The sequence below is a fragment of the Delphinus delphis genome, chromosome 2 (genome assembly GCF_949987515.2).
Source record: "Delphinus delphis chromosome 2, mDelDel1.2, whole genome shotgun sequence".
Lineage (NCBI taxonomy): Eukaryota > Metazoa > Chordata > Mammalia > Artiodactyla > Delphinidae > Delphinus > Delphinus delphis.
In genome coordinates this window covers 48,516,729-48,530,366 of record NC_082684.1, presented here as the reverse complement: position 1 = coordinate 48,530,366, position 13,638 = coordinate 48,516,729, and the positions used below count along the sequence as shown (strand labels likewise).

Below are 13,638 nucleotides of genomic sequence, written 5' to 3'. Positions count from 1 at the left end.
TCTGTAAATCCTGCGCAGACCCCGCCAGTGCCCCGCACTCCCTCCCAGCCCTCTACCAGGGCTAAACTCTTCCCAGCGGTGGTCAGGCAGCCTGCGGACATCCAGCAAGCCGAGCAGCGGAGAACGAGGACCGCTGCTCCCACCGTCCACCCTCTCGCCTCGCCCAGCGCGCACTCCGCCCCCGCGCTCCGGAGAGACTTGCAGTGTGACGCGCCCACCTCCCGGCGGCTCGCGGGCTCTCGCTCTGGGACAGCCGCCACCCCCGGGAGACGTGGAAGCGGCGGCGGCGGCGGCGGCGGCGGCTCCCTGGGCGCGAGCCGGCCCAGGAGAGTGGAGCGCCGCATGGATGCGGCAGCAGAGCGGCTTCTCCGCGAGCCTTGGGAGACCCGGGCAGAGCCCGCCCTCTATGCGCACTGGGGGCCGGCAGGGGGCTCTGGATTTCGGTCCCTCCCCTTTCCCTGGGTGTCTCGGAGCACTCCGGCTCTCAGACCCTCCTCCAGCCAGGTGCAGGCCGGCGGGAGAGGAGGACGCATCTCTTCTTCCGGCGCCCCACCATGGGCAATACCTCCAATGACTCCTGGCCAGAGAACTGCGATACTCGACAGTGGCTCCCCTCCGGCGAAAGCCCAGCCATCAGCTCCGTGATGTTCTCGGCCGGGGTGCTGGGGAACCTCATCGCGCTGGCGCTGCTGGTGCGCCGCTGGCTGGGGGACTCGGGGCGCAGCGCCGGCCGCGGGAACTCCATCTCGCTGTTCCACGTGCTGGTGACAGAGTTGGTGTTCACCGATCTGCTCGGGACCTGCCTCATCAGCCCTGTGGTGCTGGCTTCGTATGCGCGGAACCAGACCCTGGTGGCCCTGGAGCCCCAGAGGCGCGTGTGCACCTACTTTGCCTTCTCCATGACCTTCTTCAGCCTGGCCACCATGCTCATGCTCTTCGCCATGGCCCTGGAGCGCTACCTAGCCATCGGACACCCCTACTTCTACCAGCGCTGGGTCACATGCCGTGGTGGCCTGGCTGTGCTGCCCGCCATCTACACAGTCTCCCTGCTCTTTTGCTCCCTGCCGCTGCTGGACCACCGGCAGTACGCCCAGTACTGCCCTGGGACGTGGTGCTTCATCGGGCATGAGCAGACCACGTACCTGCGGCTTTACGCCACCTTGCTGCTACTGCTCATCATCGCAGTGCTCGCCTGCAACTTCAGTGTCATCCTCAACCTCATCCACATGCATCGCCGGGGCAGGAGAAGCCGCTCCGGACCCTCCTTGGGCAGCAGCCGGGGCGGCCCTGGCAGCCACAGGAAAGGGGAAAGGGTATCCATGGCGGAGGAGACGGACCATCTCATTCTCCTGGCTATCATGACCATCACCTTCGCCGTCTGCTCCTTGCCTTTCACGGTGAGTCGCTCCCTTCATTTCCACAGAGGAACCGGGCAGCCTTCTCACACTCTCCCCTCTTACTCCCACCCTTTCCACCACCACACACATTTTCAACTTGTAAAATTATGGCCTCATTTGTAAAGGGTCTATAGCCTTCCCCTCTCACTTCTCACCTTTGCCCCACTTCCTACTTCCCTAACCCCAGCAAACGGGCATCTCTATGCTACTGCTTCTCATTTACCAACACAGTCCCCCTGAAAGGGAGTCCTGGCTCTCCACTAAGCCAGCGCAGACTGACACCCTAGAGCCCGAAGCCACTGTACAAGGCCAGTCTGGCTTAGTTCCTGACGAAGAAGCAGCCCCTTCCACCTTTGGGTAGTTGTCAGTTACAACCTGACTTGCCTGAGCTGTAGTTCGCCTCCCAGTGCCCCTCATCCACTGGTGCTAGTTCTCCAGGCTCTGCCTTCTGTTTCTCCCAGAGCAAAATGTAATACTCAACCCATAGCCTTCCATTGAGAATGGTCCCAGGTGAGAAGGGTCCATGTTGCCAGAAGTCCAGAGCATTCATTGTCTTAAAAGTTCAACAAAACCTAGCTTACAGATTTCCCAAACTACATATTGGGAGTATAACTCTTTGTTGCCATGAAAATTCATATGTTCATAATGATAATTAGAGGAAAGGCTGCTTGCTTGGAGGAACCCCTTGCCTAGGTTCTGGGCTGGGTGCTGCCCTGGTTGGGGGCAACATCAGTGGTTAGTTCCATGATGCTGTGAGTTTGAGCCTCCTAAGGTGTAATGTGGGTAGCAGAGCCTGGGATGTATCCGAGCATGTGCTGGCCTCTTACAGAGAAATGAGAGCTCAGTTTTAGCAGCTCCGCTTCCTAATCTTCAGAAGCACAAGACTGACCCTACGGGGAATAAACAGTTGGCAGTGACTGTCACCGGACACAGTCTTGGAGAAAAGAAAAAGATAAATGATGCTGCCATTGGTCAGTGTGACCTGTAGAAGTCACTTTATCCTACTTCCCGCCTCCCTCACTGCTTTAGATTATCTTCATAAACTCATCCATAGGGGTGGGAGAGGACACAGGATCCTAAAAGCCTAGATATGACCCTCCCACATACACAAATTAACTCCCTTTCTTACCTATGTTCTCTCCTGCCTGGTCCCCACTGTCTTCACACTTCTGCCCCATCTTCTGTCAGGGTAGAAGCTGCTCTGAATCAATAAGTTACACTTTGAGAGGAATGAGATGGAGTACGTAAAAGATGCCCTTTTATAAAATGAAGTAGGATGTGGGAGGCTGCATCTCCCATTCACCCTGAGCTGGGGAGTTTGCAACAGAAATGCTGTGAGGTAGAAACCAACATGGCTTCCACAAGTTTGTTTTGTTTTACTGGTAGAACTGGTAGAACTACATTAGGAGCTAAATTAACTTTTTGGCATTGGGACTAGGATGCAGAACATACATGTATCTGTGAGAGAAAGCATTTCAAGTTCCACTAAACAACTTAGAATTTAACATGAGAGACATAAACCATTTCTGAATTGGGGGGGTACCTGTTTTGGACTGGTGGGAATCAGGATGTCAGTCCTTAGAGTTTTATCTATCATTTGTGAGTGTGTACGTATAAAAATACCTTCCACTCTCAGCTACTTAAAATAGCTTGGGAACAGGCTCAGAGGTGACCACACACTTGTGAAAAGGATTGTTATTCCCTTTGAGGAGGAGAGCAGGAGGAAAAGGTCTCCCCCTTGATCATGACTGACCCGCAGCATAAACTGTATTTTTTTAAATAAAGGCAGTTGATTTTCGATAGGTTCCCCAGTTTTCAAGTAAATTTGCCTTTTGCCATGAGAATTCCATCATTGCCATATGTTGATTTTCAGATACACACACGCAAACACACACACTCGTTTCCTTTACTATTAAGCCAGGGGCAACTCCGGAGTTGCCAAATGGAAGAACTAGAAGTCTGGTTAGAAAGGGTGGGGACGTAGGAAGTTTGCTTTGAAGCTGAGTTTTTATCTGAGTGTCTGTTTATGGCTTTGGGGGGCCAGATGTAGATTATGAGGAGGCTTAGCTCCTTCAAGCCACTCCTTGGCATTGACAGTATCAGCAAATATTATCTAGGGTCTCTTCTGCGTGTATGCATGGCAAAGAGTCCCAGACAAAGAGTGGGAAAAATGCCTAGTGTTAATGTAATCTAGAAAGTGGGCTACGCTGACTTCTTGCCTTGGGGCTAACATGACACATTTTCCAGATGAACTACAGATAACCCAGTAGGTGCAAAACAGATATTTGAACTGTACCCTAAATGGGAAGTACCAAGTCATCTCTCAATAGGGAAATTTACTTTGACCATTGACTAGTTTTATTTTATCACTAGATTATTGATACTTGTCAGTATCTTTCATTTACACGGCACTTTAAGCATTATGAAATGCTACACTATCCAGAATTTAGTTACTTCTTGGAAGGCTTATCTGACAATTCAAATCTCAAAGCTACTGAATGGTGCATTACATTCTGCTATTTCAGAATGCTTGGCATGTGTCCCTGGGGGGTGCTTTTCCCCCATGTCCTTTTATTCTACTTGGCCCACACTAAAATTGTGGTCAGAAATGGCCTACACCAATCTCCCGCCCAAGGCAGGAATCATTTCCACGTATCCTAACCCGGGCTCTGATAGAAAAGGCAAGGGCTTCTGGTTGCCTTCAGAAATTCTCCTGTTCTTCTATAATAGCACACGCAGCCCAATAGAAATACAGCATGAACCACAAATGCAAGCCACATAAAGAATTTCAAATTTTCTTGTAGCCACATGACAAAAAGTAAAAAGAAACAATTGAAATTAATTATTAGTAGATTTTATTTAACTCAGTATATCTAAAATATTATCGAGGCAAAATGTATCAATGTAAAATAATTATTAATGAACTATTCCAACTAATTTTCTTCCTGTGTCCCAGAAAATACTAGTAATCTACCCTGTCTCTGCCTCCTTCTAACTCGGGATAACAGAACTGCTTTCTGTGGCCCTCAAAGTGGGCCATGCCACCGGCCCAGCAAGGAGAGCTCACAGCTGTGTACCCAGTGGGAAAACAGCCTAATCACTCCAGGAATGAGAAGAGGGGAGTGGGGAATTGAGGAAACCTGCTAAGGAATGTCAGCCATTGTCCCAAGGTGTGGGCAGGTTACAATTACTGCTTCCTCCAATAATGCCAGCATAGGACTTTCAAAGTTTGGGAATTGAAACTCAAAATATTAAATGCCCAGCACGCTGTAATGAAGTCAAGTTCAACTTCAAATGTCATTATTATCAACATCAAAATGGCTAACATTTTTTTTTAAACATCTTTATTGGAGTATAATTGCTTTACAATGGTGTGTTAGTTTCTGCTTTATAACAAAATGAATCAGCTATACATATACATATATCCCCATATCTCCTCCCTATTGCGTCTCCCTCCCACCCTCACTATCCCACCCCTCTAGGTGGTCACAAAGCACCGAGCTGATCTCCCTGTGCTATGCGGCTGCTTCCCACTAGCTATCTATTTTACATTTGGTAGTGTATATATATGTCCATGCCACTGTCTCACTTTGTCCCAGCTTACCCTTCCCCCTCCCCGTGTCCTGAAGTCCGTTCTCCATGTTTGCGTCTTTATTCCTGTCCTGAATGGCTAACATTTTTGAGTGCTAATTTTTTACATACTTCAATCCATTATCTTCACAACAATCTGTCAAATAGGTAGCATTTTTACTCCCATTTTAGAAATGAGGCAAATAACTTACCCTGGGTCCCGCAGCTAGTGAGTGAGTGCTGGAGCCAGGATTCAAAGCCAGGCAGCTTAAGCGCAGAGCCTGTGCTTTTAATCACAATACTGTCGGAAAGTACTCATTTCAGGGGTAACATATGAGAAGATTAATCCAAGATTTATAAGAGAATTGTGAAGATGTTATAAATATCTTGCCCACTTTGTCTCTTAATTTCAACTTTTAGCTTTAAAAATACAATGGCAAAGACCTTTTTCTCCTTATCAGATCGAGGAGCCTGAGCTGGGGCCAAGGGTACAGTTTCTTTTTTCTTCTGCACTGACCTATGCATTAAAAGGCTGAGTCTGAGATTTTAGGAGATCGGCTAGTGTAAATGCGGGTCTAAATTAAGAAATAATCAGATTACCCCTCACATAAAATTTTCTGTTGGTACACATAAGATATAACTGATTTTTTTAAAAAAGCATTATTTTGGCGATCCAATATAAAGTCATGCGTAGGACCAACAACATATTCCAAACTGTTTATGCACTAAAGGAATATTGCGTAAATTAATACATTCCTCATGTTAATCAGATATTGTCATCATTTCACAGTGATAAATAGAAACTTTCTTCCTGAAATGAAACAGGACACAGGAAATATATCAGACCTCCATTCTCGACTCAGATACTGTTTGTCTTTTAATTTCCAACCCATATCTAGCCATTTTCTCACTACTTTACTAATAATTGTGAATAACTTCTGGTCATTTTAAACTGTTTTCCCCATGTCATTAGGATAAAGTGCTTATGCATTTTATTCAGTTCTAAAATTTCAAGAGTGAACCATTGACTCATTCTAAAATGTCTTCATCTTTAGAAATTCTTTAGGGCTGTAATTTCTAGGTTACTCTGATTAGTGGAAATCTGATCTTTGAAATACAGAGCAAACTCAAGTAAAGAGTACTGGAGTTTCCCATTCATTCCTGGTACTCTTTATGTAAAATGTAACATGAATGGGGGTTGTAAAACTGATTTGAGATTTGTCAATTACATACATACACAGTATCACAATTCTAGTAGGGATGAAAGAGAAATTCAGAAATCTCTATGCATAACCAAAACAAACTTTGTCTGGTGATATTTTGAGTTAATATCCATGTACTACTGGAAGGCCCTTTATTATTCATACATCATCAATGATGTGTTTGGGGATTGTTGAAAGAGTTTTAACACACCTTACCTTTTAATAGAAAGTTCTTCCATATGAGTGTCTTCACTTGACACCTTTTCCTTTGCCATTTGATATTATGAAATTGTGGTTGTAAATAATGACATAATTACACTGATTTTTAAAAATTTAGACAGCAAGAACTATGGTCCTTTTCCCTAAAGAGAAGTGGTGCGTTATGTCTACACCCTTGGTCAAGGTGAACATCTCTGCCTGCCATCTAGCTGTGGAAAGCGTGGAAGAAAGAAAAGACCCAAAGAAAACCAAGTAGCTACTTAGATATAGCCATGGTTTTAAAATCTATAAACAGGAGAAATAATACCCATAAATCTTTGTGACACATTTGGAAAAAAGTCTCCTACAAACCCATAATCAGTCAGTGGTGAATTTCATGTGAGACTTTACGTCAGAGGCTTTTTATATAGATGGTGGCAGAGTGTGTAGTGGCTAAGAGGCAAGTCTGGGTCCTGCTACTATAATTGCATGGCTCCCCTACTTACCTGCGGTGTGATTTGGGACAGGACAACTAATTGTCTGAGCCTTGATCTCCTCCTTACTAAAATGGGAGTAATAACACTTTACAGATTTGTATAAAGATTAAACACAACAAGACACAAATTGCTTAGCACCATGCCTGGCATACAGGTGTTCAGTAAATATTAGCTACTCTTTCCATAGGATTCCGTTTCCAAAGGAAAATCATTTGATATTAATGACCAGGAACTGAATTCTGGAAGCTCCGTGTCATTTGTTTGATTGGCCAGGCCTAAGTGGGTCTTTTGTTTTTAAGTGTGATAAATGAATCATTTTAAACTATTTCAATTTTGGGGTAAGGGTCTAAAGCAGTGGGTCTCAACTTTGCCTGCATATTAGGATCACCTGGGGGGCTTTAAAAGCCCTGACACCTGGGTTACAGCCCAGGCTAATTAAATCAGAGTCTCTGAGAGAGGGAGCAAGCTATCAGAGTAGTTTTCTTTCTTTCTTTAAAATTTTTTTTCCATCAGAATATTTTTAATTATCCACAGGGGATTTCAGTGCACAGCCAAATACATTTCTCATTTACTCTAAAATTCTGAACCCACTATGTAGTCACATTAAAGGTAGGAAAGTAGCTGAAAGAAACGGTGCCAGGTCAGTGCCAAGATAAAGTTTTCCATGGAGGTGGCAAGGATTCTATGGAAGACAACAGAATACTAATTTTCCTCTGTGCCGCTTTCCAGGTATCACAACAAGCTTGTATTCTTAGCAAAGCCCTATAGAGAGAGTCTGTCCTAAGGAATTAAAACTCACTAGGCTGGTTTACATTAGTCCTTGGTATTTTTCTCATAGCAGATTTACTTGTAGTATGTGCAAAAGCATGTATAAATTCTACCAGCCTCTGAAGCTGAAGTCCAGAATATCACCGAAACATTATTAATTAATTGACTTCTATCCATTGTGTCAGCCTTTAATTAAAATCCAGGATCAGCTGGAGGGAGAGGGAATGAGGAGTTAGTGTTTAATGGGTACAGAGTTTCAGTTTAGGAAGTTGTAAAACGTTCTGGAGATGGATGGTGGTGATGGTTGCTGTTCCCCGTTCTTTTTATATGATGGTCAGTCAAGTGCAGCCACAAGAGGAGACAGGAGATGCTCCAAGAAACAGTTTATCAAACTCACAGGTCAAAAACAGGAAGCACTGCGTAACGTGCAGGGCCACATGAGGAAGTACCAGTGCAGGTCAGGAGGAAAAAGAAGCAGGAGCTGGGGAGAGCCTGTGCCACGGACTTTACTGGAGTTTCTGAGGGAAGGACAAGGCAGAGTAGGGGAAACAGTTTGGGACTGGCTATTTTGAAGCATTTCGACAGGCTCTAAGCTATACGAGTAGCCCCTAGTCGCCCCGTACCAGGCCTTGGAATGATGAAAGCTGCCTCCATGGGGTAAAGGGCCACACAGTGGAGCTCTGCATTGGTTAGTTTGCATATCAAGCGATTGCTTCTGGGTAAGCCCTTGGCTATCTCTAAGCATTGGCTAGCCCTGGAAGGGGCAGTCTCTCCCCAGCCAGAAAGTTTTTATGATGTCAAAACATCACAATATACAGAAAATAAAAATACAAACAGTACAGTTGCACAACAATGTGAATGTACTTAATGATACTTGAAAATGGTTAAAATGGTAAATTCTATTCTATGTATAATTTAAATTAAAAAGAAAAAACCCAGGGTCCACAAGATTGAAAATGGTGAACTCTAGGCAAAAGCCAAGAACGGAAGGAAAAAAAATGGAGAGGTAGGAGAAGACAAAACTTACATCAAGAACTTCAAGGTTCTCTGAAGTATGTCTCTTTTCCAAGCATAAAAGAGGAAATTATCTTCTACAACATATTGGCCAGCTCCTAAAATGCAAATTGTAAGCATTTCTAAAAATTACTCAGCATAGTGGATGAAAAGGAAAGGAAACAAATAGTACAGAATTGCTTCATCCTCTAAAACCATTTTTCACTTCTCATTGGTCTGTCACACTCTAAAGAGATCAGGAACTATGGTTTGGGTTACTTGCCACAGAAAACCTGACTCATCTTCATGTGTGACCCATGACACTAGAGGCTGAGCCCTCTCTACATGGCCCACTAGACAATCCAGTATTATATTCTTTGGCAAAATTAGATCTAAACTCAGCTACAGACTTTTTCTACAACAGAATGCTCAGTTTGTGTGTGTGTGTGTGTGTGTGTGTGTGTGTGTGTGTGTGTGTGTGTGGTGACTAATATATTTTAATCTATCGGGTTTATGTACACTGTTATCCTGAATTCCTAAACTTCAAAATCGCTCCTTAAATACACCATATAAGTACTATCAATTTCTCATTCAAAATAGTTTAGCTGACAAGAAAAGTATTGCTCCCTTGCATATCCCCACCTAACTTTCCTCTTCTCTGTATACTCAGGGACATCCACCATCAGTTCTTTCTTTCTTTTTTTTCTTTACTCATCTGCCAAGTCTTTTCTCCATTCCCTTAAGCCAAGATTCTCTGGCATAAACACCTATGGCTGCCAAACCTTCCTGATACTGTCCTAACATAAGCAACCCGAAGATGACTACTCTTCTCCCTCCCTGCAATTTGCTTTGTATATCCAGTTGCCAGATGCCTGCAGAGTAAGTAGTGGGGGGAAAAGGAAACAAACCATTCCTTCTTCTGGCAAGGGAGAGTGGAGGAAAGAAGGAATAGCTCTCTAACTCACCAGCTGCCTTTGGTAAGAAAGTCCCAGGAGCTCTATAAACAACTGGTTTCAAACGACTAGGTGTGATTTACATGTTTCTCTCTTTTCTGTAAGCCATGTGGAAATGTTTGATCTTTATCAAGCATGTACTGGTCCATTCTCTGCAATCTGACCAAAAAGTTGTGTTGTTCCCTAAATATCTAAGAAATCGGATGAGAGCTGGTATACTGCTTTGAGGACATTGGCCAATGCGTAAAGATGTGTCAGTGACCAATGCGTAAAGATGTGTCAGTGGCCAATGCATAAAGACGTGTCAGCTTTCCGGTGTTTAGGACTTTGTTCTGAAGACCTTTGGTCTAACATAGGCAACCTGGATGTAGCACACAGTGAGCACTGCTCTGGTGTCAAGGGACTTGGAATTTGTGTCCTGAGTCGGCCACTAACCAGCCCTGGGAACTTGGGCAAGACCCTCACCTTCTCTGCACCGTGGTGTCCTCACTGGTAAAATGGAGATGATAAAGACTAACGTTGGGGGGACACTTATTAAGTGAGCAGTTTTCAGTAGCTGACCCGGATGATTTCCTCTCATCCTGCCAACAACCCCAAGAATAGGTATTGTTATCGTTATCACCCATTTTAAAGATGCAGAAATGAAGGCACAAAGAGGTTAGTTTTCTTACTTATGGTCCCAAAGCTATCTGTGGAGCCAGGATTCAAACCCAGGCAGCCCAACGGCCAGAACACAGGCTCTGTTGTGTGCCCTCTCACTGAATTGTCGTAATGAAGCCAGATTCAGTTTTTGGAAGTAAATGCAACATGTTGTTATTAACTCACTTCCTCATCTGTCAGAGATAATACTTATGTTTCAGAGTGTCTGTAAGGCATAAACATGTGCGAGAGGAGTGAGATTTTGCTACCTCTCTCTCACCACTACGACCACACACAAAACACGTTTTGCTTTTCAGTCTTAAGAAATTGCATATGGTCTAAGCCTGTCCACTGCTACAATGTAAAACTAACATTCTTTTCCCCTTTTGCTTCTTACAGATTTTTGCATATATGAATGAAACCTCTTCCCGGAAAGAAAAGTGGGACCTCCAAGCTCTTAGATTTTTATCAATTAATTCAATAATTGACCCTTGGGTCTTTGCCATCCTGAGGCCTCCTGTTCTGAGACTAATGCGTTCAGTCCTCTGTTGTCGGGTTTCATTAAGAACACAAGATGCAACACAAACTTCCTGTTCTGCACAGTCAAATGCCTGTAAATAGGTTGACCTTTGAGGATGGTAGTTAAGAAGTGCTTAGTGAGCCAGCATCTGGAAGATCATTTTGAAATGGTTCCTTGGAGAAATGGAGAAAAGTTAGTTTATAAATACAATGAAGCTACCCTAATAAAACAGAGCAAACAAACATTTTAACAGTGGTTTGGGCTACAGACGTGCTGATAAGGCACTTCGTGGAAGGTATCAGAAGGCTCTATAAAACCTACCGTCAAAGAGCACGTTCCATGGCCTTTAGAGGAACAACCAATTGCACTTAAGATCCAGTGCCTTTCGATTTAAGCTTTCCTGTTGAATGAGAAACCATGTAGTTTTGTAATTTGTTTAAAACCCTAAATAGTTACTGTGTTTTCTATTTTAATCTTCTAGGCTAGTACCATTGTAAACATAAAGTGTACAGTCAGACCAGATAAAACTTCTCACGTATTCTCTAGGGAGTGGATATGTGCAAGCAACCAAGCCCGGTGTCTTGTGATCGTCCTTTCTTTGGACAATGAATCTGAAAACCATAGGTACTTTGTACTGTATGTTTGTGTATGTGGGAGTGCTCTCTTTTTACAACAGTATAACTCAGTATTACTGAGTAGGCTCTGCTCGTTAATGTCAGCTTTTTCACCATCCACAAGAAGCTGTGTGTCAGTGTCAGGTTATTTATTTTATAACGTCTGCCGTGCTAATAGTGACCAAAAAGGCTGGGAATTTTCTTCTCAGCAATAAATAGTAGACTATTAAGAGAGGTAATTCTGATTAATACTCTTCATTCTATTTCCAGGGAATCGTATACGTGGCTATGTCTGAAGCCAAATATTAGGATCAAAAACGGAAAAATCTGGTCAGTTCTTCAGAAACACTGGAACTCTTTTAATGCTGATGTTGAGGACATAACTAACATCTACTTTATAGGATGGTTGTATTGTAGCAAAATTCATCTGGGAAATATGGCTTGACTCATACTTAATAGGAAATCATGTAACAGTGAGTCATATCTTAATATATTTCTAAATCTAAACGTTTGGCATTATGTAAACTCGGCATAAGATATTTCAGTGAATTTGCACTGTTTAATCATATCTTATTTACAGTGTAAACTCATCTGAAATGTTACAAAAATAAACTATAAAACAAAAAATTGAAAATGGGATAGTATGTGATGAATTCCCCCCAAACAACAATTTATAATTAGTGTAGATATAATAATTTTTAAAATGAGATAAAAGTGGAAAATTTTCATTTAATTTGGCAGGTTTTTAAAGTGTGGTTGTATTACAGATTAGAGTTTGAAATATTCAATACAGTACTTGGTATTAGAGGATTTTTTTTCCCTTATAGCATGATCTTTGAAATAGTGGACACCTTATTTTTTTGCAGTGAGTGTTATTACAGCATAGTTGTAATAAAAAACCAAAAAAGAATATTAGTCTCATTGAGTTGCTTACGCAAAACTATTTCCTATAAGTAGTTATCAGACTAGATGATCACTTAGGAGTGATTCCAGACCTATCTAGAAATCAGTGTATTTTGACACAATCTATGTCAAATCATCCCTTATTTTAAAAAGAATAAATGAATGGTTTGCTTTCCTACTAATTTAAACAAACCAGGCAAAGTTTAACTTAGCTAAAATCTGGACATTTAAATAAATCTTCCCTGTCCACCAAGTATTCTAGAGTTAAGAAATTGTTCTAAATAGGATTAACTAGCCTCATGGGTAATTCCTAAACATAAAATTCTAAAGTTACTTTGAATCTGGAAGATTAATTTCCTTTATCAGATTACTTTTTTCCCCTCCAAATGAAAATGTTAAATACAATCATTCACCGTACCTCACCACCCCCCAAAATTCTCGAATAATGCCTGAGAACTTAAAAACACAAACTTGGACATAATATCACTACTGGGAACAAAATTTTCACTCTGTGAAAATGAGTTTAAGTCATTAAGAACTGATAGATTTCCAGCACTTTGATTCCTAGTATACTCCTGTTCCTTGCACTGTGTTAAATGACTAAATCCTGTTATTTCATCTGCACTGATATTTACATAGAAGGAATTGAAAGTTAAAGTCCTATGTAATAGTAAACTGCTTACTATTAATGGAAATTTCAAGGTAATAGAAAAAATTACTGATATTGGATATGTAAATATTTTTTAAAATATTTTTAAAAATCACGTCACATCAGACGTACCTGTTTAAGTTTACTGACTCATTTTCAAGTAAAATAAAAAACACAGAATTTAGCCTGGTATATCAGAGAACTGAATTGTGATGAAAAAAGACCTAGATTTTATTCTTTGCCCCTAACAGTGAGTGGAATGAAAAGGGAGAAAGAAACTATAGTGGATGTTCAACTCAGAATGCCAGCCCTAACTTTAGGTGTCCAGAAATGGGATGGGCCAAAGCAGTCTATCCTAAGCCAAATTTCCTGGGTGGTTCACTGTGGCCCCAGGTCATCTTTCCCAAGAGAAAACTGGGAAACTCTGGTACTAAACTGTGGCCTTGAATCTCTAAAGATCCTGATAGGGCCTGAGTTTGCTTAGAAACTATAGAAAGCCTCCCAAAGACTTGAATCTCAAAGTGGTCTGGACCCATGACGACCCAGAGCCAGAGCAAGGCTCTAGAAACAGCACCAACCCAAAACTGCCATGCTGGCGGAGGCTGTGAGCCCTGGGCAGGTGGAGGGAGAATCCGATCCACAACACTATGTTCTCGGTGTAATTCAGTTCAACTGTTGGTGCCCCCGCTGCTGGCTCCCATCAGTGCACTTTGAAAGACAGACTGCCCTCTTGCT

General features: G+C 42.7%; 1 protein-coding gene across 1 annotated transcript; it reads left to right on the top strand.

Annotated features, from left to right (window-relative positions):
• The first annotated feature begins 554 nt into the window (after positions 1-554).
• PTGER2 (prostaglandin E receptor 2) lies at positions 555-10,838 on the top strand. Its single transcript, XM_060003450.1, has 2 exons — positions 555-1,397; positions 10,617-10,838. The coding sequence occupies exons 1-2, from the start codon at positions 555-557 to the stop codon at positions 10,836-10,838; spliced, it is 1,065 nt and encodes a 354-aa protein (XP_059859433.1).
• Positions 10,839-13,638: the final 2,800 nt, after the last annotated feature.

Excerpts from the sequence above, each read along its gene's own strand:
- PTGER2 (XM_060003450.1), top strand. The coding sequence starts at position 555 with ATGGGCAATACCTCCAATGACTCCTGGCCAGAGAACTGCGATACTCGA. Across the intron at positions 1,398-10,616 it reads TCTGCTCCTTGCCTTTCACG|ATTTTTGCATATATGAATGA; the intron begins GTGAGTCGCTCC and ends TGCTTCTTACAG.